Source organism: Mauremys mutica, chromosome 7 (genome assembly GCF_020497125.1).
Source record: "Mauremys mutica isolate MM-2020 ecotype Southern chromosome 7, ASM2049712v1, whole genome shotgun sequence".
Lineage (NCBI taxonomy): Eukaryota > Metazoa > Chordata > Testudines > Geoemydidae > Mauremys > Mauremys mutica.
The window spans coordinates 127904587-127930891 of NC_059078.1; the positions used below are offsets into that span (position 1 = coordinate 127904587).

At 69.2% G+C, this 26305-nt stretch overlaps 1 protein-coding gene across 2 annotated transcripts in view; it reads right to left on the reverse strand.

Annotated features, from left to right (window-relative positions):
• SLIT1 (slit guidance ligand 1) overlaps nucleotides 1-26305 on the reverse strand; it is a 143246-nt gene that overhangs the window by 25870 nt on the left and 91071 nt on the right. For both annotated transcript variants that reach the window (XM_045025654.1, XM_045025653.1), the window contains exons 6-21: nucleotides 25891-25962; nucleotides 24883-24954; nucleotides 24032-24195; nucleotides 20871-21018; nucleotides 13118-13189; nucleotides 11719-11790; nucleotides 8642-8713; nucleotides 8382-8525; nucleotides 7744-7907; nucleotides 7153-7176; nucleotides 6276-6420; nucleotides 5983-6057; nucleotides 5418-5561; nucleotides 2653-2796; nucleotides 987-1153; nucleotides 191-323 (exon numbers count right to left, since the gene is read on the reverse strand). In XM_045025654.1, coding sequence (XP_044881589.1) covers nucleotides 191-323; nucleotides 987-1153; nucleotides 2653-2796; nucleotides 5418-5561; nucleotides 5983-6057; nucleotides 6276-6420; nucleotides 7153-7176; nucleotides 7744-7907; nucleotides 8382-8525; nucleotides 8642-8713; nucleotides 11719-11790; nucleotides 13118-13189; nucleotides 20871-21018; nucleotides 24032-24195; nucleotides 24883-24954; nucleotides 25891-25962 — 1812 coding nt within the window. The remainder of the gene's footprint in view (nucleotides 1-190; nucleotides 324-986; nucleotides 1154-2652; nucleotides 2797-5417; nucleotides 5562-5982; nucleotides 6058-6275; nucleotides 6421-7152; nucleotides 7177-7743; nucleotides 7908-8381; nucleotides 8526-8641; nucleotides 8714-11718; nucleotides 11791-13117; nucleotides 13190-20870; nucleotides 21019-24031; nucleotides 24196-24882; nucleotides 24955-25890; nucleotides 25963-26305) is intronic.

Below are 26305 nucleotides of genomic sequence, written 5' to 3' on the forward strand. Positions count from 1 at the left end.
TGCAGGGGGTGACCCTGGACTCCGGGGGGGTTGGGGGGGGCAGCAGGAGGGCTCGGCTCCCTCCCGCCTCGCAGCCCCTGCTGGGAAATCTGACCCGCTCTCCCTGTGTCCAGGAGGCCCGGCCCCGCAGGCTCCCGGCCCCGCAGGCTCCATGGCCCGGGGCAGGCGGTCAGAGCCCTGGGATACTCACAGCTCAGTGACGTTCTTTGGGATCCCCTTGGGCAGGGACTTGAGGTGTTTGTTGCTGCAGCGAACGACCGTGTCCAGGCAGGTGCACTCTGGAGGGCACTGTGGGCGTGGGACGCACCCTGTCTCCTCCTGGCCTGCAAGGGGGGCACAGCTAGTAACGGGCCCACCCAGATCCGGCCTCTTGCCCTGTCCTGGGGGCAGAGATTCCCACACTCCAAGGCCAGAAGGGCCCTGTGCCGCGCCCGCAGCCCCTAGCGCAGACTCTAGACAAACATCCGCCCAGGCTGGAGAATCCACCTGCCCCCGGGTCACCTGTTCCCACAGTCACTCCCCCCCGGCGCAGAGCCAGGCCCTGCTTCCTGCCTGAGCACGTCTGGCTCCAGCTTCCAGCCCCGGGCCGGGTTCCACCTGCCTCGGCTGGACTGGCCGGCAGCGGCCACCTCCCAGGACCCGTCCCCCGGCGTAATCAAGTCACCCCTTCACCGAGCAGAGGGGGCTCCGGGGGCCGGCACTACGGGGCAGGTTTCCTCAGTCTCGTGTGGCCTTAATCGAAACCAAACCAAGGCTAAAAATGAAAATGGCCCAGCCCAGCCCCCGCTCAGCCAGGCTCTGTGTCGGAGCCCAGCCTGGAGGTGGGCAGAGCCAGGACTGAGGCTGGTGCGGGAGCGCGGCAGCACCGCCGGTGCCGGGTGGCAGGGGGCCCAACGTGACCAGCCGGGAAGCACCCGCTGGGGACGCTGCTGCGGGGTCACCCTCGTCGGCCGCCCCTGCTCAGCCCCATGGCGCCTGTGAGTTACCTTCCTCACACCTGAAGTCGGGGAAGGCCACGTCCTGGAGCGGGATCTGCCGCAGGAAGTCGGGGTTCTGGCAGCGCGGGTTCCCCGTCACGATCTTCCTCCTCCGCAGCCAGTCGCCCAGCCAGGCCAGCCGGCAGTTACAGTCGAAGGGATTGGCCAGCAGGTTCCTGCGCCGCAGAGGGGGAGCGCGGGGCTAACGTGGTGGCAGCAGGGCCGGGCACCCGGAGTCCCCATGGCTGCCAGCTCCTGAGCCAGCGGGGCCTGAGCCAAGCCTCAGGCGTGTGCATCAGTGACGTGCTGAGTGTGAGCTAATCTCTCATGGGAGGGTGACAGGGCCAGAAGGAGTTAATTACCTCCCAGGCTGACCTGCCCCAGGGCCGAACTGCAGAGACTGGTTAGGAAGATCTGTAAATGACCAGAGCTTTGAAATGCAGCCGGCATTGTTAGAGGTAGAAGGGGAGGGGTTTGCTCAGGGCTTGGGATGTCAGCAAACAAGTCTTGTCTATTGCTAGAGCTTTGATTCAAAGATCAAAACAGGAATATTAACATTTAGGAATCAGAGTAGCAGCCGTGTTAGTCTGTATCCGCAAAAAGAACAGGAGTACTTGTGGCACCTTAAAGACTAACAAATTTATTTTAGCATGAGCTTTCGTGAGCTGCAGCTCACTTCTTCGGATGCATAGAATGGAAAGAAGTGAGCTGCAGCTCACGAAAGCTCATGCTAAAATAAATTTGTTAGTCTTTAAGGTGCCACAAGTACTCCTGTTCTTTTAACATTTAGGAAGACACTTGAGTGAAATAGTATTATTGTCTGTGTGTCTCTTTGAAGGTTGTGGTAACCTGTATCTGAACTGTTTAATGGATAAATTACCCTGTGCTAATTGCCAGGATGTTTGGGAGAAGGAGTTAAACCTATTGTTTTCTCAGGCCAAGAGGCTGCTGGAAATGTATAAAAACCCTGGGACACGATCCTGCTTCATCTCAGATCTGCTTTGGGTTTCAAGAGGGGGAAACCTTAAGCATTGAGATCCCCAGTCACTGACTGGAGTCACCCTGAATATGGACATTGGACTATAACCTCTGGACTATTTCTGAAAGGACTTTTGGCAACTACGAGCTCATCTGTGCTGTGTATCTGAACCTCAAGAATTGAATTCAAGTCTGTCTGTAGATTGATCTTTTAACCAGCACGCTTCTTTTTAAATAAATTTTAGCTTAGTTAATAAGAATTGGCTGTAGCATGTATTTTGGGTAAGATCTAAGTTATAATTGGGCCTGGGTGTGTGGCTGATCCTTTGGGGTTGGAAGAACCTTTTCTTTTATATGATGAGATAAGATTTTCAGGAATCATCATCAGATCTGACAGGTGTGTCTGGCCGGAGGCCTGGGGCTGGGCACTTTAAGGGAGCTGCGGGGTTTGGACTCTGAGGAACCAGGGAGGTGCTACAGAAGCTGTTCTGTGCCGGTTGGTAAATCTCAGTATTGGAAGATCCACCAGCGTCTGGGGTTTGTCTGCCCCGTTCTGTTTGCAGTTCACCCTGAGTGACCTCAGCTGGCTCCCACATGGTTACAGCATCACCCACCCCAGAGCCCAGCGCCAGGGGGCCGGGAGGGGGAGGGCCGGGTCCCCAGGCCGGGCTGGGACCGCGGGGACGCCCCGACTCACAGCGTGGAGAGCGACTGCAGCGTGTCGAAGGCGCCGGGCGCGATGGTGCTGATCTGGTTGTCGTAGAGCGAGAGCAGGCGCACGCTGCGCAGCCCCGTGAAGCTGTCGTTGTGGATGCAGCTGATGCGGTTGTTTCGCAGCATCCTGGGAGGGAGGGAGCAGCGGGAGGGTTAACGGCTCCGCGAGCAGCGCCTGTCGCCACAGCCGCACCCGCCCTCTGCCCACCTCGCACCCAGGGACCCTCAGTGCAGTGACTCGGCCCCGCCCCGCCAGGGACACTGCCACACGCATGGGGTGCTGGGCGCACGAACCCCCCGGGAGCACCCCAGGGACTCAGGCCAGCTGGGGCCTGCCCCAGACGAGCAGCAAACCGACGCCCCACGTCAGCGCAGCAACGCTGCCTACAGCAGGGGCAGCACCTGAGGGTGGCACCACCGGGGGCGGCTCCAGGCCCCAGCACACCAAGCGCGTGCCTGGGGCGGCAGGCCACGGGGGGGCTCTGCCGGTCGCCACGAGGGCGCAGGCAGGCTGCCTTCGGCGACATGCCTGCGGGGGCTCCACTGGTCCCGCAGCTTCGGAGGACCTCCCGCAGGCGCTGCCGAATCCGCGGGACCAGGGACCTCCCGCAGGCAAGCTGCCGAATCCGCGGGACCGGGGACCTCCCGCAGGCGCTGCCGAATCCACGGGACTGGGGACCTCCCGCAGGCGCTGCCGAATCCGCGGGACCGGGGACCTCCCGCAGGCAAGCCGCCGAATCCACGGGACCGGGGACCTCCCGCAGGCGTGCCGCCGAATCCACGGGACTGGGAACCTCCCGCAGGCGCTGCCGAATCCACGGGACTGGGGACCTCCCGGAGGCGCTGCCGAATCCGCGGGACCGGGGACCTCCCGCAGGCGTGTTGCCGAATCCACGGGACCGGGGACCTCCCGCAGGCGTGCTGCCGAATCCGTGGGACCGGGGACCTCCCGCAGGCGCCGCCGAATCCGCGGGACCGGGGACCTCCCGCAGGCGTGTCACTAAATCCGCGGGACCGGGGACCTCCCGCAGGCGCTGCCGAATCCATGGGACCGGGGACCTCCCGCAGGCGTGTCACTAAATCCGCGGGACCGGGGACCTCCCGCAGGCGCCGCCGAATCCGCGGGACCGGGGACCTCCCACAGGCGCTGCCGAATCCACGGGACTGGGGAGCTCCCGCAGGCGTGCTGCCGAATCCGTGGGACCGGGGACCTTCCGCAGGCAAGCCGCCGAATCCGCGGGACCGGGGACCTCCCGCAGGCGCCGCCGAATCCGCGGGACCGGGGACCTCCCACAGGCGCTGCCGAATCCACGGGACTGGGGAGCTCCCGCAGGCGTGCTGCCGAATCCGTGGGACCGGGGACCTTCCGCAGGCAAGCCGCCGAATCCGCGGGACCGGGGACCTCCCGCAGGCGCCGCCGAATCCGCGGGACCGGGGAGCTCCCGCAGGGTGTGGCACGAGGCACCCGGAGGGAGACGCGGGCGTGGGGGGGCGGCGCGCGGCCCCCGGTGGGAGCCGCGGGCGCGGGGGGGGGGCGGCTCGAGGCGCCCGGAGGGAGACGCGGGCGGGGGGGGGGCGGCGCGAGGCTCCCGGAGGGAGACGCGGGCGCGGGGGGCGGCGCGAGGCACCCGGAGGGAGACGCGGGCGCGGGGGGCGGCGCGAGGCTCCCGGAGGGAGACGCGGGCGCGGGGGGCGGCGCGAGGCACCCGGAGGGAGACGCGGGCGCGGGGGGGCGGCGCGAGGCACCCGGAGGGAGACGCGGGCGCGGGGGGGCGGCCCGAGGCGCCGGGAGGGAGACGCGGGCGCGGGGGGCGGTGCGAGGCTCCCGGAGGGAGGACGCGGGCGCGGGGGGCGGCGCGAGGCTCCCGGAGGGAGGACGCGGGCGCGGGGGGCAGCGCGAGGCGCCCGGAGGGAGACGCGGGCGGGGGGGGGCGGCACGAGGCTCTCGGAGGGAGACGCGGGCGCGGGGGGGGGCGGCGCGAGGCTCTCGGAGGGAGACGCGGGCGAGGGGGGGGCGGCACGAGGCGCCTGGAGGGAGACGCGGGCGCGGGGGGCGGCGCGAGGCTCCCGGAGGGAGGACGCGGGCGCGGGGGGGGCGGCGCGAGGCGCCCGGAGGGAGACGCGGGCGCGGGGGGCGGCACGAGGCTCCCGGAGGGAGACGCGGGCGCGGGGGGGCGGCGCGAGGCGCCCGGAGGGAGACGCGGGCGCGGGGGGCGGCGCGAGGCCCCCGGAGGGAGACGCGGGCGCGGGGGGCGGCGCGAGGCTATCGGAGGGAGACGCGGGCGGGGGGGGGCGGCACGCGGCCCCCGGGGGGAGACGCGGGACTGGGGGCGGCGCGAGGCACCCGGAGGGAGACGCGGGCGCGGGGGGGCGGCGCGAGGCTCTCGGAGGGAGTCGCGGGCACGCGGGGGCCGCACGAGGCGCCCGGAGGGAGACGCGGGCGCGGGGGGCGGCGCGAGGCTCTCGGAGGGAGACGCGGGCGTGGGGGGGCGGCACGAGGCACCCGGAGGGAGACGCGGGACTGGGGGGCGGCGCGAGGCACCCGGAGGGAGACGCGGGCGCGGGGGGGCGGCGCGAGGCTCTCGGAGGGAGTCGCGGGCACGGGGGGGCGGCACGAGGCGCCCGGAGGGAGACGCGGGCGCGGGGGGCGGCACGAGGCATCGGGTTTAGCCTCCCCCAGGCCCCGGTGAAACCCGCCCGCAGCCCCCGCCAGCCCCCGCCACGAGATCTGGGCACGGCTCCACTCACAGGGTGCGCAGCCCCGCCAGGCCCCGGAACATGCCGCTGCGCACCGACTCCAGCTGGTTGGCCGTCAGGTGCAGCTCGCTGACGGACGCTGCCCCCTCGAAGGCCCCGTCCTCGATCTCCGTCACCTTGTTGTTGCTCAGGTTGCTGGGGAGAGAGGGGAGCGGCAGGCTGGGCCTATGTAGGGGATGGGGGATGCAGCCCCCCAGAGAGCCCCCCCTGTGCACTGTGGGCCATCAATCCGGTCGGGCCGGCTTGGGGCGTCAGTCCAGCCCCGGCTGCTGCGGAGAAGGTGCACGGCACCCCCTAGTGGGCACTAGTAGAATAACCGGTCCGGGGGGGAGGGTCCTCCTGGCCCCTGTCCGAGAGAGGCTGGCTTGTGCCCTGGAATGGCAGGTTTACTGTCACTCTGGCTGGCCTCACTAGCCACAGAAATGCCCACTCCTGCTCGGCTCGTGACATCTTGTGTCAGTGAGTTCCACAGGTTAACGCTGCATCGTCAGGCCCTGCGTGCGGTGTCTCACACGCCGGCACCGCGGCCACGAGGCCTCGCTGGCGTCATACTCACATTTTTTTCAGGTGTGGGAGTTTTTTGAAGAGCCCCGTGGCCTCCAGCACCGAGATCTCGTTGTTGTTCAGGCGTCTGGGGGTGGGGGAGGCGGGGAGAGAAGGACAAAGGTGGAACGGATGAGCCCCAGGCAGTGCTCACCCCCCCCGGGAGGAATGAAGGAAGCCCCCAGCCCCCCGTCACTGAACCGGGCGGGGGCGTTACGCGGGGGTCTGCGGGCTCGGCAAGGCGAGTGCGCGTGCGACACAGACCCGGGGCAGGACGCCCAGCGCGGGGGGGCGGGGGGGTCTTACAGCTCTGCCGTGGCCTGCGGGATGCGCTCCGGGAGCTGGGTGAGCTTCAGGCTGGAGCATTCCACCACGTTGGCCTCGCAGCGGCACTTGGGGGGGCAGCCCACGTCGCTGCTGCAGTCGCTGTTCAGCTGCTGATCCTCCGCGCCTGCCACGAGAGACACGCCGGGGAGGGCAGGACGCCAGCCACCGCCCTGCTGGGGAGGGGCGGGGGGCTGGGCTGCCACGGTCCCGCCCCAGTGCAGCGAGGCCAGCAGGGGGCAGCGCAGCACGCCGCGCATGGAGCTGCACCTCCTGCTCCCCCGGGTCTAGGGGCAGATGCCATTTCCCTGCAACCATCGGGGGTTCAGGGCCACCCCTGCCCCAGCCCGAGATCCCCCAATCGCAGCCCCCAGCTGCTCTCTGCTAGGAGCCCAGCCAGGGCCTGGCGGCCGGGCCTGGGGAGGGGCCGCGGCTGCTTTTCGTCTCTCATTCAACCTCCATCCCAGCCCCCGCGCCGGCGCCGGCGTCGTGCCCTCGCTGGGTGCCTGGCCGGCCCGAGGCCGCGAGCCGCAGCCGGCTCCTGGGTGTGTGCAGGGTTCCTGCTCTGTGCCTGCGGGGGGCGCTGGCTGCGTGGAGCCAGACACTGCGCTCGGGGGCTGTGTGGGGCCAGGCTGGGTTAGGGCCATTCGCTGCCTCTGGAGCCAGAGCCCCGGGTGCCAGCAGCGGGCGGCACTATCTGTGCCAGGCCGGAGAGCCGGGCCGTGGGAGTCCTGCGTGGCCCCATACCCAGCTACCCAGGGACGTCACACGGCAAAGCACAGCCCGTCCGAGAGAGGCCCCCGGACACTCCCTGTGCAGATCCCCAGCTCCCGCCCGCAGAGCTCTGCCCGGTGCTTACCGGGGATAACGTACTGCTCCTTGGCTGCGGAGAGAAAGGCACAAGCACGTTAGCGGGGGCAGGGGGGCGGCTGGGCACAGCCAGTGGGGCCTGGCGAGATCTCTGGGGCACTGGCACCAGGGCTCGAGCCCTGGCTCTGCCACTGACACACCGGCTGAGCTTGGGCGGGTCCCTCCAGCTCCGTGCCTCGGTTTCCCCTCCTCCCTTGCTGTCTATGTGGCTTGGGAGCTGGGCAGGGCAGGGCGGGACGCGGTGGCTCTGCAGGGCCCAGCACCCCACGGCTCGGTTAAGGCCTCTGGATAGTGCTGCCCTCGCAGCAGCCCGAGGGGGAGCCCCAGCCCGCATCGGGCGGGGGGGGCAGCGACAGCGGCTGCGCGGACGGACGCTCTGGGTCCCAGGGAAGGGGCCGGGGCTGGAGGAGCAGGAGCCCGGTTCCAGCTTCCCTGTGGCTGCCTGGAGACTCTGCGCCCCGGCTCGTCTCCTGCCTGCTCGGCACACGGGGGCACCGGCCTCTCGCTCCCTTCACTGCTGGGCCCGTCCCCCAGCCCCGGGGTCCCGCGGCCGCAGGGGGCAGGGAGGGGACGGACGCACCTGAGCAGCGGAACTTCTTGCTCTTGATCTGGCCGATGCGCTTGTTGGCCAGGCGGCGCGGGCTGGCGCACCGGGCCCCGCTGGTCTCAATGGGGTTGGCGCGCAGGAAATCCGCCAGCCAGCGCAGGTTGCAGTCGCAGATGAAGGGGTTCTGGGCCAGGTGCCTGGGGGGATGCGGAGGGGAGGGGGGGGATGCTGGCCCCAGCGCTGAGCGATACTGGCCAGGCCTGAGCTGGGGGTGCCGGCCCCATGGGCAGGGCCCCGGGCCCAGGCAGGGAGCGCCACACCCAGCAGGGCTCCAGGGTAAATTCCAGCAACCCCCGGCCTGGCCCCCCTCCGCTCCCTGGGGCCTGGCCCCCCTCCGCTCCCTGGGGCCTGCCCCCCAGCCCCAGCCAGCTCCATGCTGCCCCACTGAGCCCTGCTGGGGGGCTGCAGCACGTGGGGCTGGGACCCCCCCCCTCCCCGTTGCTCTGACTTACCCGGTTCCAGGGTTGCTTCCCCTCTCGGCCCCGGGGGAGCCCAGGATCCGGAGGGCGTGAAGGCCCCTTTGCCCCCCCCCCAGCCCCGGAGCCTGCCCCAGGCGCCTGCCCCGGGGGCCATGCAGGGCGGGGCAGGAACCCCCCAGCTCCGGCACTCACAGCGTCTGGATGGCCCGAAGGGGGGCGAAGGTGCCCTTGGCCAGGCCCTGCAGCTTGTTGTCGTACAGCGAGAGCAGAGAGAGGCTCTGCAGGTCCCCGAAGGCGTCGGCGCGGATGCAGTTGATCTTGTTGGCGTTGATGAGCCTGGGGGGGCAGGAGACGTCAGACGGAGACGCAGGCCGGCCCTGCTGCGGGCCCCGCCGACACTGGGGGTTCCCGAGAGCAGCCCCCCGCCCCCCCCGGAGCCGCCGCGTCCTTACAGAAGCTGCAGCGCGTGGAGTCCCCCGAAGACGCCCCTGGGCAGGTCTGTGATCTTGTTCCCATACAGCACGCTGGAAAAGACAGAGCCGGTCGCTCGCACGCAGCCCCCCGGGCATCGGCTGAGCCCCCAGCCCAGCGACCGGGGATCCCCGCAGGACCCCAGACAGGAGCACAGATCCCCCCACCTCGGCCCCCCAGCTCCCAGCTTTAGCGACCCCAGCACGGACCCCCAGGCCTCGGGCCTGGCCAGGGATCTTACCTCCGCCGCCAAACCAGACCCACCTCACCATGCGACGGGCAACAGACAGGGCTGTTCACCCTCACTCCAGAGAGGTCAAGGACCAAACCTGCAGGGGGCTGCGGGTCGGGAGTGAGGGGCACCGGCAGAGCTGTGGGGGCTCAGGGCTGGGCTGGCGGGGGCTGCGGGTCGGGAGTGAGGGGCACCGGCGGAGCTGGGGGGTAGCTCAGGGCTGGGCTGGCGGGGGCTGCGGGTCGGGAGTGAGGGGCACCGGCAGAGCTGTGGGGGCTCAGGGCTGGGCTGGCAGGGGCTGCGGGTCGGGAGTGAGGGGCACCAGCGGAGCTCGGGGGGACCCAGAGCTGGGATGGGACGGGACTGTGAGTTGGCACAGTAGCGGGTCGGGAGTGAGGGGCATTGGCAGAGCTGCTGGGGGCTCAGGCTTGGGCTGGCAGAGGGCTGCGGGTCGGGAGTGAGGGGCACCGGCGGAGCTGGGGGGCGGCTCAGGGCTGGGCTGGCGGGGGCTGTGGGTCGGGAGGGAGGGGCACCGGCGGAGCTGGGGGGCGGCTCAGGGCTGGGCTGGCGGGGGCTGCGGGTCGGGAGTGAGGGGCACCAGCAGAGCTGTGGGGGCTCAGGGCTGGGCTGGCGGGGACTGCGGGTCGGGAGTGAGGGGCACCGGCAGAGCTGGGGGGCGGCTTAGGGCTGGGCTGGCGGGGGCTGCGGGTCGGGAGTGAGGGGCACCGGCAGAGCTGGGCGGGGGCTCAGGGCTGGGCTGGCGGGGGCTGCGGGTCGGGAGTGAGGGGCACCGGCAGAGCTGTGGGGGCTCAGGGCTGGGCTGGCGGGGGCTGCGGGTCGGGAGTGAGGGGCACTGGCGGAGCTGGGGGGGGCAGGGCTGGGCTGGCAGGGGCTGCGGGTCGGGAGTGAGGGGCACCGGCAGAGCTTCGGTGGGGATGGCTGGGCTGGCAGGGGCTGCGGGTCGGGAGTGAGGGGCACCGGCAGAGCTGGGGGGGGCAGGGCTGGGCTGGCGGGGGCTGCGGGTCGGGAGTGAGGGGCACCGGCAGAGCTGGGGGGGGCAGAGCTGGGCTGGCAGGGGCTGCGGGTCGGGAGTGAGGGGCACCGGCAGAGCTGGGGGGGGCAGGGCTGGGCTGGCAGGGGCTGCGGGTCGGGAGTGAGGGGCACCGGCGGAGCTGGGGGGCGGCTCAGGGCTGGGCTGGCGGGGGCTGGGGGTCGGGAGTGAGGGGCACCGGCGGAGCTGGGTGGGGGCTCAGGGCTGGGCTGGCAGGGGCAGCGGGTCGGGAGTGAGGGGCACCGGAAGAGCTGGGGGGGGCGGGGCTGGGCTGGCAGGGGCTGCGGGTCGGGAGTGAGGGGCACCGGCGGAGCTGGGGGGCGGCCCTGGGCTGGGCGGGCGGGGGCTGCGGTTCGGGAGTGAGGGGCACCGGCAGAGCTGGGCGGGGGCTCAGGGCTGGGCTGGCGGGGGCTGCGGGTGGGGAGTGAGGGGCACCGGCAGAGCTGTGGGGGCTCAGGGCTGGGCTGGTGGGGGCTGCGGGTCGGGAGTGAGGGGCACCGGCGGAGCTGGGGGGCGGCTCAGGGCTGGGCTGGCGGGGGCTGCGGGTCGGGAGTGAGGGGCACCGGCGGAGCTGGGGGGCGGCTCAGGGCTGGGCTGGCGGGGGCTGCGGGTCGGGAGTGAGGGGCACAGGCGGAGCTGGGGGGGGGATGTCGGGTCTGCCCGGGGCTGCGGGTCGGGAGTGCTGGGCGCCGGCGGAGCTGGGGGGCGGCTCAGGGCTGGGCTGGCGGGGGCTGCAGGTCGGGAGTGAGGGGCACCGGCGGAGCTGGGGGGGGCTCAGGGCTGGGCTGGCGGGGGCTGCGGGTCGGGAGTGAGGGGCACCGGCGGAGCTGGGGGGGGGCAGGGCTGGGCTGGCAGGGGCTGCGGGTCGGGAGTGAGGGGCACCGGCAGAGCTGGGGGGGGCAGGGCTGGGCTGGCAGGGGCTGCGGGTCGGGAGTGAGGGGCACCGGCGGAGCTGGGGGGCGGCTCAGGGCTGGGCTGGCGGGGGCTGCGGGTCGGGAGTGAGGGGCACCGGCGGAGCTGGGGGGTAGCTCAGGGCTGGGCTGGCGGGGGCTGCGGGTCGGGAGTGAGGGGCACCGGCGGAGCTGGGGGCGGGCTCAGGGCTGGGCTGGCGGGGGCTGCGGGTCGGGAGTGAGGGGCACCGGCGGAGCTGGGGGGCGGCTCAGGGCTGGGCTAGCAGGGGGCTGCGGGTCGGGAGTGAGGGGCACCGGCAGAGCTGGGGGGGGCAGGGCTGGGCTGGCAGGGGCTTCGGGTCGGGAGTGAGGGGCACCGGCGGAGCTGGGGGGGGGGCTCCGGGCTGAGCTGGCGGGGGCTGCGGGTCGGGAGTGAGGGGCACCGGCGGAGCTGGGGGGGAGCTCAGGGCTGGGCTGGCGGGGGCTGCGGGTCGGGAGTGAGGGGCACCGGCGGAGCTGGGGGGGGCTCAGGGCGGGGCGGGCGGGGGCTGCGGGTCGGGAGTGAGGGGCACCGGCGGAGGTGGGGGGGGCAGGGCTGGGCTGGCAGGGGCTGCGGGTCGGGAGTGAGGGGCATCGGCGGAGCTGGGGGGCGGCTCAGGGCTGGGCTGGCGGGGGCTGCAGGTCGGGAGTGAGGGGCACCGGCGGAGCTGGGGGGTAGCTCAGGGCTGGGCTGGCGGGGGCTGCAGGTCGGGAGTGAGGGGCAGCAGAGGAGTCCCAGGGCAGCGTGACGATTAGTGAGGCTGGAGGTCGGACTCCCGGGGCTCGGGGTGCGGTGGAGCCCGTGGCCGGGGGCTGGGGGGGCCGGGGGCCGGCGCGGGGACTCACAGCGAGTTCAGCGAGCGCAGCCCCTGGAAGGCGTCGGGCGCGATCTCCGAGATCTGGTTGTTGCTCAGGTCTCTGCAAGGCAAAGGGGGAAATGCCCAGCCCCCGCCCGCCGCCCCAGCCCCTCAGCTGCAGCCCTGGGGGGCACAGGGAGCGTCTCCCCCGGCGCTGGCCAGACTCCCACTGCTCCCCCCGCAGCCCATGGAGGGGCAGGTCCCTGCCCAGCCGCCCCCGGCCAGGTGGGGGGGAGGCAAGGGCTGGGGGGGGCTGGGCGGGGGCCCCGGAAGGCCCTGGGGCAGAGGGGCAGGTGATGGGTCTCCCCCACGGCTCCTCCCCCTGGGAGCCGGAAGCTTCAGCTGTCGCGCTTGGTAGCCCGGCCGGTTGTGAGTCCGGGTCCTTAGGGATCCCCCCAGCCCCGGCCTGGGGTCCCCTCCTGCACCCCAAACTCCTCATCCTCAGCGCCCGCACCCCCAGCCGTAGCCCTCACCCCCCGCACCCCAACCCCCTGCCCTAGCCCTGAGCCCCCTCCCACACACTGAACCCCTCATCCCCGGCCCCACCCCAGCGCCCGCACCCCCAGCCGTAGCCCTCACCCCCCGCACCCAACCCTCTGCCCCTCATCCCCGGCCCCACCCCAGCGCCCGCATCCCCACTGAACGACGGCTGGGGAGGACAATCCCCCCCTCCCGGTAACACACTGCCAGCGCCTCCCTTACGTCCTAACTAAGCGTCTGCCGGCCGGTCTTCACCAGCTCCCGGGCCTTTGCCTTGGGCCTGACCACCGTAAACCAGCCCTACGGACGCTAACGAAGCCTGTTTGAGTTTGTTAGCGTAGGTACTGTGCTGTTAAGAGTGAATGCCCGGGGGTGCGGGGGGAGCCGCTGGCATGGGGCCAAGCGGGCCCCCCGTCTTTCCAGTGCCCCGTACCGGCTAGAACTCTCCGGCAGGTGCGGGGTCCCGGGGGCACCGCTGTCTTGGCAGCCGGGTGGGCACGTGGAAGGCCTGGCCGGGCCGGAAGAGCTCACCAAGCAGCTGGCTCGGCACCAGCCACGCCAGGCGCAGCACCACCCGGTGTCGGGCAGACCTTCCTGGGGGCTGTTCTGCCCTGGGGCCTGGAATTGCTGCTGGCGGGTCTGAGGGCTGGGTGCACCCCACAGGCACCCTAGCCCCATTGGCACCTGCTGCGTGAGCCCAGGGCAGAGGGGCCCAGTGCCAGGGGACTCCACGGGGCACGGAGCTGAGGGACCACAGGGTACCCAGGGCAGGAGCTGTGCCCCTCGGGCTCCTCGGGGGCTGAGAGCCCAGAGGCAGCTGCCGGGATGTGGGGCAGGAGCTGGGAGCAATGGGGCAGAGGCGTGTGGGGCAGTACTGGGCAAGCCCCGGGTCAGCCTCGGGCACTTACATCCGCCGCAGCTTCTTGTAGGGCGAGAAGGCCCCAGGGGGGACGGATCTGATCCCGTTCAGCTCCAGGCGTCTGCGGGGAGACAGAAAATGAACCAAACCTGCCCGTCCCCCTGGCCGCCTACTGCAGCCCGGCCTCTCCCAGCAGGGGGCGCTGTGGGGCACAGTGGGGCGCTGGCTGGGGGGGGAGCTGCCCCGGCCCCACCTCTCCCTGCAGGGGGCACTGTGGGGCACAGTGGGGCGCTGGCTGGGGGGGGAGCTGCCCCAGCCCCACCTCTCCCAGCAGGGGGCGCTGTGGGGGCACAGTGGGGCGCTGGCTGGGGGGGAGCTGCCCCGGCCCCATCTCTCCCTGCAGGGGGCGCTGTGGGGGCACAGTGGGGCGCTGGCTGGGGGGAGCTGCCCCAGCCCCATCTCTCCCTGCAGGGGGCGCTGTGGGGGCACAGTGGGGCGCTGGCTGGGGGGAGCTGCGCCAGCCCCATCTCTCCCTGCAGGGGGCACTGTGGGGGCAGAGTGGGGCGCTGGCTGGGGGGGAGCTGCCCCAGCCCCACCTGTCCCAGCAGGGGGCGCTGTGGGGCACAGTGGGGCGCTGGCTGGGGGGGGAGCTGCCCCGGCCCCACCTCTCCCAGCAGGGGGCGCTGTGGGGCACAGTGGGGCGCTGGCTGGGGGGAGCTGCCCCAGCCCCATCTCTCCCTGCAGGGGGCGCTGTGGGGGCACAGTGGGGCGCTGGCTGGGGGGGAGCTGCCCCAGCCCCATCTCTCCCTGCAGGGGGCGCTGTGGGGGCACAGTGGGGCGCTGGCTGGGGGGAGCTGCCCCAGCCCCACCTCTCCCAGCAGGGGGCGCTCTCGGCGGCGTGGTATGATGGAATAGGGACTGTCTGTGTGGTTGATAGGTGAGAGCAGGGACTGTCTCTGTGCTTGGTAGGCAGAGACAGGTCTGCAGCTGTAACATGAGCCTGGCTGGGGGAGGGGAGGTCTCACCTCTGGCTGTAGCTAGACAAAGGGAGGGGGGAAGTGGAATCAGTTTTTGGTTTTGGGAGCTGGGTGGTGGGTTTCAGGGGATCCTAAGCTGGGATCCAGGCACCCTGAACCCCCCCCCAGAACGGCCAGATTGAGGGGCCCTGGTTCTGAATCCAAGCTGGGCTGTATCCTGTGTTCCTGTTGTTCAATAAACCTTCTGTTTTACTGGCTGGCTGAGAGTCACTGTGAGTTCAGGAGAGGGGTGCAGGGCCAGACTCCCCCACACCCCGTGACAACTGGTGGCAGCGGTGGGATCGGCGGCACCCCGTGGACGGCGCTTCCTGCAGTAAGTGACTGGGGAGCAGTAAAACGAAGGGGCGATTCACCCCTGGGCGAGTGTGGCCAGAGAGAAGGACTTTGCAGTAACAGGGTCCCCCGGGGGATCACAGCGAGCGATCCCAGGGGCGGAGGAGTCTGCAGCTCGACCCTGGCAGAGAGGTGGTGAGCTCAAGGACTGGCACACTAGGGGTCCCCCTGGAACCCGTGGGGAGCGGCGAGCACCCCAGCCTGCGAGTGGCCAGCAGGAAGATGTACTCCCAGAAGCGCAAGTGTGAGCTGGTGGAGCTGTGCAAGCAGAGGGGGCTGCGCCATGGGAAGCTCACCAAGGCCCAGCTGATTGCCCGGCTGGAGGAGAGAGATCGCAGGGATGAACCGGTCCCTGTCTCTGAGGGAAGCAGCCGGGCAGATGCAGCGCAGGCACCAGTGTCTGTCCCCGCTGGGAGTGGCCAGTCGGCGGGTGAGGGCTCCTCGAGACCCCCCACCCCTAGGCCTAGGGGGAGGGGGAGGAGGAGCCCAGCTACGGAGGGCACCGTGACCCCCCCGGCCAGCAGGGGATCGTTCCGGCGACGCTCGGCCTCCGTGGAGCGCAGGCGGCTGGACTTGGAGAGAGAGATCAAACTGAAGGAGATGGAGATGGAGGACCGGCAGAAGCAACGGGAATACGATGACAGGGAGAAGCAGCGCAGTCATGAGCTGGCCATGGCCCAGCTGAACAATAGGGAGGCCCCGGCTGCGGTGAGTGAGGGGGGGCCCAAGCCTACAAAGAGCTTCGATGCGAACTTCCTGGCCCCGCGTAAGGAGGGGGAGGACATAGACACCTTCCTGACGGCCTTTGAGAATGCCTGCGAGCTGCACCAGGTTGCCCCTGCAGACAGGATCCGGCGCCTCACCCCCTTACTGGACTCCACCGCCGTGGAGGTGTACAGCCGAATGAGAGGGGAGGAGGCGCGGGACTACAACCTGTTCAAAGAGGCCCTGCTCCGCGAGTTTGGGCTGACCCCGGAGATGTACCGGAAGAGGTTCCGGGGTCAACGTAAGACCCGGGAGGGCACATACCTGCAACTGGTCAACCGGGCGCAGGGGTATGCCCGCAAGTGGACAGCTGGGGCCCAAACTAGAGAGGACCTGCTTGACCTAGTCGTACTGGAGCACCTGTATGCGCAGTGCCCATCCGACCTGAAGCAGTGGCTGATGGACCAGAAGCCGGAGAACCCGCAACATGCAGGCCGGCTGGCCGACCAATACATGGACAATCGGGCGGGGGATGGCAGGGAGGAGTCTCGAGGGAGCAGGCCTGCCTCAACGCAGAGAGAGAGTCACCACGGGACCTCCCAGCGGGGCCCTATGGAGAACCCCCAAAAAAGGGGAACGTCCAGCGTCAGATCCACCCGACCCCCTCGAGGGGACCCACGAGACATGGGCTGCTTTCACTGTGGCCAACAAGGCCACATACGGGCCCAGTGCCCCAAGCTCAGAGACAGACCGAGCAGACCCAACCCGCCGAGGGTTGACTGGGTACAGACCCAATCGGAGGAGGGGCAACGTGCCCAGGAGAGGGGGGCTGGCAGCGTCCCACCTGGGGAGGAGGGAGGAGGGCCCCAGGTCAGCGCCCCTGGGGGGCTGGATGCTCCGGTCCCAAGGGGCTGCTACAGGGTGGCCATGGGGCTGCCCCTCCGGAAACAGTGCCTGGTTCCCCTGGAGGTGGATGGGAAGAAGGTCACTGGGTACTGGGACACAGGCGCAGAGGTGACGCTGGCCCGGCCCGAGGTGGTGGGCCTAAATCGGATGGTGCCTGATACCTACCTGTCCCTGATGGGCGTGAGCGGGACCCCATTCAAGGTACCCGTGGCGAGGGTGCACCTGAAGTGGGGGGTCAAGGAGGGCCCCAAGGATGTGGGAGTGCACTCCCATTTGCCCACAGAGGTGCTAATGGGGGGGGACCTCGAGACCTGGCCCGGCAATACCCAGGGTACCCTGATTGTGACCCGTAGTCAGAGTCGGCGCAGGGCTCTGCACCCTGACAACGGGGAAAGTACTCTGCCCGAGTGCCTGGCGGGGAGGGAACGCCCAGAGACACGACCCAGAGAGGCTGCGGCCTCAGACCCAGCCGGTGAGAGAGAGCAGGTCCCCATCCCTGTCCCAGCTGCTGAGTTCCAGGCCGAGGTGCAGAAGGATCCCTCCTTGCAGAAGCCCAGGGACCGGGCTGACCTCAATGCAGCGCAGACCATGAGGAGAGGTTGCAAGGAGAGGTTCCTGTGGGAGAAGGGGTTCCTGTACCGGGAATGGGCTCCCCCCGGGGAGGTGGAGGCATGGGGGATTAGGAGGCAGCTGGTGGTTCCTCAGAAGTTTCGCCACAAGCTGCTGTACCTGGCCCATGACATCCCCCTCGCAGGGCACCAGGGAATCCGGCGCACCAGGCAGAGGCTGCTACAGAACTTTTACTGGCCTGGGGTCTTTACCCATGTCCGGCAGTACTGCCAATCCTGTGACCCCTGCCAGCGGGTGGGGAAGGCCCGGGACAAGGGGAAAGCAGCTCTGAGGCCTTTACCCATCATAGAAGAGCCTTTCCAGAAGGTGGCCATGGACATGGTGGGGCCTCTCAGCAAGGCGACCCGGTCAGGAAAGAAATACATCTTGGTGGTGGTAGATTTCGCCACTCGATACCCCGAGGCGGTGGCCTTGTCCTCTACCGAAGCAGCCACCGTGGCGGATGCGCTGCTGACCATTTTCAGCCGGGTGGGGTTCCCCCAGGAAGTCTTAACGGACCAGGGGTCCAACTTCATGTCGGACCTGCTCCAGTCCCTGTGGGAGAAATGTGGGGTCCGACCCAGCTGGGCCTCAGCGTACCACCCCCAGACCAACGGGCTGGTGGAGAGGTTCAACGGGACGCTAAAGATGATGCTAAAAACATTCATGCACCAGCACCCACAGGACTGGGACAAGTACTTACCTCACCTGCTGTTTGCGTACAGGGAGGTACCCCAGGAGTCTACTGGGTTCTCGCCGTTCGAACTGTTATATGGAAGGCGGGTAAGGGGGCCCCTGGACCTGATGAGAGACGAATGGGAGGGGAAGGCCGCTCCCGATGGAGAGTCGGTGGTGGAGTATGTCCTGACCTTCCGGGAAAGACTTACCGAGCTCATGGGCCTGGCCAGGGAGAATCTGGCCCGAGCCCAGAGGAAGCAGAAGGTCTGGTACGACCGCACGGCGCGGGCCCGCGCCTTCGCCACCGGGGACCAAGTGATGGTTCTCATCCCCGTGAGGAAAAACAAACTCCAGGCTGCCTGGGAAGGGCCCTTCAAGGTTGTCAAGCAGCTAAATGAGGTAAACTATGTGGTGGAGCTGTCGAACCGGGCTCATCACTGCCGGGTGTACCATGTGAATATGATGAAGCCATATTATGACCGGGGGAATATGGTGTTGGCCGTGTGTGGCCACTGGGAGGAGCCGGGGGATGACCCTCTAGTGGATCTATTCCCAGGGACAAAGGCTGGTTCCCCCCTGGAGGCGATTCCCCTCTCAGATCAGCTGACCCCGGCTCAGCATGCTGAGATCAGAGGGGTGCTGCAACTGTACCGACAGCTGTTTTCCAACCAGCCTGGACGCACTAATTTGACCGTCCACCGGGTGGAGACTGGGACACACACCCCGATACGCTGCTCCCCTTTTCGGGTTACCGGGAAGACTGCCCAGGACCTGGAAAGGGAGGTCAGGGACATGCTGGCTTTAGGGGTGATCCAGCCGTCCGCCAGCCCCTGGGCCTCCCCAGTGGTGCTGGTCCCCAAGAAGGACGGGTCGATCCGGTTCTGCGTGGACTATCGGAAGCTTAATGCCATCACCGTATCTGATGCCTACCCCATGCCAAGGCCTGATGAGCTCCTAGACAAGCTGGGAGGCGCTCGGTACCTCACCACCATGGATCTTACAAAGGGCTACTGGCAAGTGCCGCTGGACGCAGATGCCAGGCTGAAATCGGCCTTCATCACTCCCCTGGGGCTCTATGAGTTTCTGACCCTGCCCTTCGGCCTCAAGGGAGCGCCGGCCACCTTCCAGCGCCTGGTGGATCAGCTACTGAGGGGGATGGAGAGTTTTGCTGTGGCGTATATTGATGACATCTGCGTCTTCAGCCAGACCTGGGAGGACCACGTGTCCCAGGTTAGACAAGTGCTGGACCGACTCCGGGAGGCGGGGTTAACCGTAAAGGCTGAGAAGTGCAAGGTGGGGATGGCTGAAGTATCTTACCTGGGCCATCGGGTGGGGAGCGGCTGCCTAAAGCCGGAACCAGCCAAGGTGGAGGTGATCAGAGACTGGCCCGCTCCCCAGACCAAAAAGCAGGTCCAGGCCTTTATCGGGATGGCGGGGTACTATCGGAGGTTCGTGCCCCACTTTAGTGCCATAGCCGCCCCCATCACTGAGCTGTGCAAGAAGGGGAAGCCGGACAAGGTGGTCTGGACCGAGCAGTGCCAGGAGGCTCTCCAGACGCTGAAGGAGGCTCTGCTCAGAGGCCCAGTTCTGGCAAACCCAGACTTTGACAAGCCCTTTATGGTGTTTACCGACGCCTCAGACACGGGCCTGGGGGCGGTGTTGATGCAGGAGGATGAAAAGGGGGAGAGACACCCCATCGTGTACCTGAGCAAGAAGTTGCTACCCCGGGAGCAGAACTACGCGGCCATCGAGAAGGAATGCCTGGCCATGGTGTGGGCCCTGAAGAAGCTGGAGCCATATCTCTTTGGGCGCCACTTCACCGTGTACACCGACCACTCTCCCCTGACCTGGCTGCACCAGATGAAAGGAGCCAACGCCAAGCTCCTGAGGTGGAGCCTGCTCCTGCAGGACTATGACATGGACGTGGTCCACGTGAAGGGAAGTGCCAACCTGATAGCGGACGCGCTGTCCCGGAGAGGGGGCCCCGAACTTCCCCGGGTCACTGGGCAGTGACCCCGCTCAGTTCAGTCTCGGAGGGGGGAGAGGTATGATGGAATAGGGACTGTCTGTGTGGTTGATAGGTGAGAGCAGGGACTGTCTCTGTGCTTGGTAGGCAGAGACAGGTCTGCAGCTGTAACATGAGCCTGGCTGGGGGAGGGGAGGTCTCACCTCTGGCTGTAGCTAGACAAAGGGAGGGGGGAAGTGGAATCAGTTTTTGGTTTTGGGAGCTGGGTGGTGGGTTTCAGGGGATCCTAAGCTGGGATCCAGGCACCCTGAACCCCCCCCCAGAACGGCCAGATTGAGGGGCCCTGGTTCTGAATCCAAGCTGGGCTGTATCCTGTGTTCCTGTTGTTCAATAAACCTTCTGTTTTACTGGCTGGCTGAGAGTCACTGTGAGTTCAGGAGAGGGGTGCAGGGCCAGACTCCCCCACACCCCGTGACACGTGGGCTCGCCCTGGGCTGCTCAGCTGGAGCTCCCGACGGAGATTCGCTCTAGTTACAGTTTGGGCGAAGTCCTGGGGGACGGGGCGAGCAGGGCCACAGCGCCCCGGGCGGGGGGGGGGTCGCCGGGGAACCGGGGCAACTGGCGCGTCCAAGGGCCGGCGCCAGCCTCCTGCTGCCTACGGCCGCCCTGATGAGCGACCCCTTTCCCCGGGCGTGGGCGGCCCTGGCAGCTCCCGACGGCTCCCGAGGGAGGGGACCCCCAGGCGGAGCAGCAAGGGGCCGTGCTCGGCGCTCACAGCCCTCTGGGGCCTCTGGTGCGGGGCCCTGGGCATCGCCGGCAAGGGGCAGGCCATGGGGCAGGGCAGGGTGCAGGCAGGGTGAGTGGGGGAGCCCCCACTCGGTTCCCTGGCCTGTTAGTGCCCCAGCTCCGCTCGGCAGCGCCTGAGGGGGATCCCTCACCCCCCGCCCAGTGCTGCCAGGGAGACCGTGCGTGTGCAAACGTGTGTGCACAGACGTGTGTGACAGTGCACGTGTGCACCGCAGGGCGTTCGGCAGGCAGGGAGCCAGGCCCGTGACCCCTCAGCTCTGCCCCGTCACGCAGCCCCACGGGCACCGCGGTGCCGTTAACGTGGGCACGGGCCCCGCCTGGCTGGACGGAGCAGGGCCGGCGGCAGGGGAGTGTTTGTAGCCTCAGTGCCTCCCCCCGCGGCTGGGGGTGACCGGACCATTCGGGGCCGTCTGGGCGCAGGCTGGGGGTGGGCTGCCGCGAGCGGCAGTGGGGGGGCTGAGCAGGGGGGGGGCGGGTGGGGGGGGGACTGGGGCGGAGCAGGGCTGGATTGTGGGTGGGGCCCTGGCTGGAAGAGGCGGGACAAGGAGCCATGTGACTCACCCAGCAGGCAGGAGCGGCGGAAGCGCCCTACAAGTGGGGGGGGGCACCGCCACTCACCCTCGCGGGCGGGAGAAAGTGGGGGGTTCTGGGGCCGCGCAGGAGGACCCCAGGGGTCTGGCTCCCGGTTGTGACGCGCCGAGGGGGGGGCTGTGACAGCTGGGTGCCCGCGCCCCACGGGCTCCCCCCACGGGCGGACTCACATCTCCGTCATGCCCTCGGGCAGGTTGGCGGGGATGGCCGTCAGCCCCTTGCCGCGGCAGTCCACCACGCTGCTGCTGCAGGTGCACATGGCGGGGCAGGAGCCGGACGAGAGGCTGCAGACGTGGGCGCGGGCGGCGTCCGTTTGTCCTGCCGGGGGGAACCAGCGGCCGAGTGAGACGGGGGCCCGGCCGGGCGGGGGCAGGGAGCTCAGGGGGCAGCTGGGGCCGGGCTGGGCTGAGACGCGGCATCGCCCGCCCCTCGCGCCCCCGGAGAGCCGCTTCGGTTCCCAGGGCGCCAGCCCCGCAGCCCAGAGCCCCCCCAGCAGGGCCCCCGCAGCCCAGAGCCCCCCCGGCAGGGCCCCCCACATCCCAGAGCCCCCCCAGGCAGGGCCCCCCGCAGCCCAGAGCCCCCCCCGGCAGGGCCCCCCGCAGCCCAGAGCCCCCCAGGCAGGGCCCCCCGCAGGGCCCCCCGCAGCCCAGAGACCCCAGGCAGGGCCCCCTGCATCCCAGAGCCCCCCCAGGCAGGGCCCCTCGCAGCCCAGAGACCCCAGGCAGGGCCCCCCGCAGCCCAGAGCCCCCCAGGCAGGGCCCCCCGCAGGGCCCCCCGCAGCCCAGAGACCCCAGGCAGGGCCCCCTGCATCCCAGAGCCCCCCCAGGCAGGGCCCCTCGCAGCCCAGAGACCCCAGGCAGGGCCCCCCGCAGCCCAGAGCCCCCAGGCAGGGCCCCCCCGCAGGGCCCCCCGCAGCCCAGAGACCCCAGGCAGGGCCCCCCGCAGCCCAGAGCCCCCAGGCAGGGCCCCCCCCGCAGCCCAGAGCAGCTCCCTCCCCCCAGCCAGGGTTATAATCTGGGACCATACAGAACATGGTTGCAACCAAGGTCCTGTAGTGGCACCAAATCTATGTAAAGGGGGTCATCTGAGGTGTCTAAGACCAGGTTCTGGGTTGCTGGTTAGGATTATGCTGTCTGGGTGCCTGTGTCAAGTTATGAGTATTGGCTCTGTACAGTCTGTGCTTCAAACTTGTGCTGTGCTGCTGGGTGACACCCCAGACAAGTTGGTGTTAGCTCTGCCTAGCCGGCTTGATGGCCCATTAAGGACCATCAGCTCCACAACTGACCCATTGAGAGGAGGCAGATACGCCTTGTAACTCAGCAAAGTATCTATTGGGTTTCCGGGAAACAGGGTGGGCGGAAGCCCCCCCCACTGCTAATGGATCCCCCCGTCAGCCTAAGGGGAGGATCTACAGGGCCTCAGAAACCCACTAATTTCGGGGGACAACTAATAAAAGAACAGGGACAGGAGTGAGGTCAAAGGGTCATAAGGAGGGAGCCTGACGGGGACACCGAGCAGAGAACCCCCGACAGCGCCCACTGCTCCTCGAAGGCGTCAAGGGAGCCAGCGGACGCCGCCCAGAGGAACTCCGCCCGGAGACGTGAACGGACAGAGGATCGGAAACAGGCCCCACAGTCGCGGGAGTCTCCATTGGCCAACCGCCTCTCCCTGGTCACGTAGATGGCCATTTTTGCCAGGGCGAGGAGGAGGTTGACCAGGAGGTCCCGCGACTTCGTGGGGCCACGGATAGGGAGTGCATGGAGAAGCAGGTGGGGGGAAAAGTGCAGCCAGAAACGCAATGGGATGTTGGTGAGGAGCCGGTATAGGGGCTGCAGCCTGGCGCACTCTAAGTAAACGTGCGGCAGGGTCTCCCTCACGCGCGCAGAAGGGGCAGGTGTCTGGGACAGGGGTAAACCGCGCCAAGTACACGCCCGTGCTCACGGCCCCATGGAGGAGCCGCCAACCGATATCCCCGACGGGCCTCGGGACCAGGGTGGAGTACAGACTGGCCCACCGGGGCTCCTCACCCTCCAGAGGTGGCAGGAGGTCCCGCCACTTGGTGTCGGGGCGGGACACGAGGGTGAGGAAGTGAAGGGTGTGGAGCACGAGCACGTAGAGCTGCTTCCTTGGTGCGGTTTGGAAACGGACCGGCTGCAGATCGTGCAGCCGGCTTGCGGTGAAGGGGCGGGGGGGCCGGTCGGGTCCACGGAGCAGGGGCCCGATGAAGAGGTCCAGAGGGCTCGGGGTGGGGGGTGGGCGGGGCGTGCCCTCACGCAGGACCCCGTCAAGGTAGGCCCGAGCAGCGGGCGGCAAAGCGGCCTTCACCTCCTGTAGTACGCGCTGGGGAGTACACGGTCTGGAGAGCCCCATCCGCCGAGCGAGCGTCAGGGGATCCAGCCAGTCTCCCCGGTCGTAGTCCAGGAGGTCTCCGACCCTGGTGGCTTCCGCCAGGACCAACCTCTGGCGCAAAGTATGCAGGGACTTGCCCTCATGACTTCAGACTCCATGTTGCTGTAAAGTCTATATAAGGCTGATGCCTCATCTCCATCTGGTCTTCAATCCTGCTTCTTACCTCTGGAGGGACTTTGCTACAAACTGAAGCTCTGAACAAAGGACTGAATGACCCATCCCAGCGGGGGATGTTCCAGAGACTTGATTTGAACCTGCAGTTTATTCCATCACTGCTACAAGCCTGAACTAAGAACTTTGCCATCACTGTATGTAATTGATTCCATTTAACCAATTCTAGCTCTCATCTCTACCTTTTTCCTTTTATGAATAAACCTTTAGATGTTAGATTCTAAAGGATTGGCAACAGCGTGATTTGTGGGTAAGATCTGATGTGTATATTGACCTGGGTCTGGGGCTTGATTCTTTGGGATCGAGAGAACCTTTTTCCTTTATTAGGGTGTTGGTTTTCATAACCATTCATCCCCAGGACGAGTGGCACTGGTGGTGATACTGGGAAACTGGAGTGTCTAAGGGAATTGCTTGTGTGACTTGTGGTTAGCCAGTGGGGTGAGACCAAAGTCCTCTTTGGCTGGCTGGTTTGGTGCCTTAGAGGTGGAAAAACCCCAGCCTAGGGCTGTGACTGCCCTGTTTGAGCAATTGATCCTGAATTGGCACCTCAGTTGGGTCCCGCCAGAACCGCATCGTCACACCCCCGCAGCCCAGAGCCCCCCCACACATCCCAGGGCCCCCCACAGTGCAGACCCCCCCCAGGCAGGGCCCCCTCACATCCTGGACCCCCCCGGGCAGGGCCCTGCCCCCACAGCCCAGACCCCCCCGCAGCCCAGACCCCCCCAGGCAGGGCCCCCCCACAGCCCCTCACCTGAGCAGCTGAACTCGTTCTTCTGGAGCTCGGGCAGGCTGGTGCCGCGGAGCGGGGGGGGCCCGGCGCACTGCGTGAAGAGCCCGATGGCGGGGCGCTGGCGGAGCCACTGCGCCAGCCAGCCCAGGTGGCAGTCGCAGAACAGCTGGTTGGAATGGAGGCGGCTGGGGAAGGGCAGAGGGTCAGTGACGGCCCCCCCCCTCACGGGGACATCCCCGGCCGGGCCTCCCCCGGGCCCACGGCCCCTCCCCCGTCCCTCCCCCCCAGACCTCCCCCATGGGGACATCCCCGGCCGGGCCTCCCCCGGGCCCACGGCCCCTCCCCCATCCCACCCCCCAGACCCCCCCCACAGGGGCCTCCCCAGCCCCCACGGCCCCCCCGTCCCACCCCCCCAGACCCCCTCCACGGGGACATCCCCGGCCGAGCCTCCCCGGGGCCCACGGCCCCTCCCCCATCCCACCCCCCAGGCCACCCCCACAGGGGCCTCACCAGCCCCCACGGCCCCTCAACCGGCCCTCCCCCCGTGCCCCCCCACCGGGGCCTCACCAGCCCCCACGGCCCCTCCCCCGTCCCTCCCCCCAGACCCCCCCCACAGGGGCCTCCCCAGCCCCCACGGCCCTCCCCCCGTCCCTCCCCCCCAGGCCACCCCCACAGGGGCCTCCCCAGCCCCCATGGCCCCTCCCCATCCTACCCCCCCCACGGGGACATCCCCGGCCTCCCGTCCCCAGGGCCCACGGCCCCTCCCCCGTCCCACCCCCCCAGACTCCCCCATGGGGACATCCTCGGCCGAGCCTCCCCCGGGCCCACGGCCCCTCCCCCGTCCCACCCCCCTGCCCCCCCCCCGCACTCACAAGGTCCGGAGTCGGGGCCTGTGGTTGAAGCTGGACACGGGGATGGTGCTGATGTTGTTGTTGTTCAGTGTCCTGCGAGCGGCGATGGAGACGGGTCAGGGCCCCCCCCCCGCCGGGGCAGACCAGCCAGAGCCCCCCCCGCCTGCCCCCATCCCCCGCTGGGACAGACCAGCCAGAGCCCCCCCCCGCCTGCCTCCCTCCCCCGCCGGGACAGACCAACCAGAGCCCCCCCCCCCGCCTGCCCCCCGCCGGGACAGACCAACCAGAGCCCCCCCCCCCCGCCTGCCCCCCTCCCCCGCCGGGACAGACCAACCAGAGCCCCCCCCCCGCCTGCCTCCCCTCCCCCGCCGGGACAGACCAGCCAGAGCCCCCCCCCCCGCCTGCCCCCCCCCCCCCCCGCCGGGACAGACCAGCCAGAGCCCCCCCCCCCCCCCCGCCTGCCTCCCCTCCCCCGCCGGGACAGACCAGCCAGAGCCCCCCCCCGCCTTGCTCCCCTCCCCCGCTGGGACAGACCAGCCAGAGTCCCCCCCCCCGCCTGCCTCCTCGCCCGCCTCGGGACAGACCAGCCAGAGCCCCCCCCGCCTCCCCCCCCCCGCCGGGACAGACCAGCCAGAGCCCCCCCCCCGCCTGCCCCCCTCCCCCGCTGGGACAGACCAGCCAGAGCCCCCCCCCGCCTGCCTCCCCTCCCCCGCCGGGACAGACCAACCAGAGCCCCCCCCCACGTGCTCCCCCTGCCAGGGAGCGGGGGGGCTGTGCGAAGGGGCCCCCGCTCTGCGGGACAAGGAGAGAGCAGGTCACACCCCTGGCTAGCAAGGCCCACGACAGGCCTCTGGCCCCGGTTTGCTCCGCGAGGCTTCGCCGGACTGGCCGCCGCGGACAGCCTGTTCCCGGAGCTGGCACCTGGAGACCGGGCAGGTGGGAGCTCCCCACCCCGACAGCCGAACTCACGGCTCGACTCCAGCCCGCGCCCCCAGGAGACGCGGCGAGCCCCCTGCCCGCCCCACTTACAGAACCTCCAGGCCCCGCAGCGCGCGGAAGGCCCCGTCCTCGATACAGCCGATCTGGTTCTTGTCCAGCTGCCTGCACAACAAAAGGGGACCCCGTTTTGCTGAACAGACTCCGGGCCCCAGGACAGTCTGCAGGCCGGGCCGGCGCCCTGAGCTGGGCAGAGGAATGTCAAGGCCCAGGGGGCTGCGGGTCGGGAGTGAGGGGCGCCGGCAGAGCTGGGGGAGCCCAGGGCCGAGACAGCAGGGGCTGCGGGTCGGGAGTGAGGGGCACCGGCAGAGCTGGGGGAGCCCAGGGCCGAGACAGCAGGGGCTGCGGGTCGGGAGTGAGGGGCACCGGCAGAGCTGGGGGAGCCCAGGGCCGAGACAGCAGGGGCTGCGGGTCGGGAGTGAGGGGCACCGGCAGAGCTGCGGGAGCC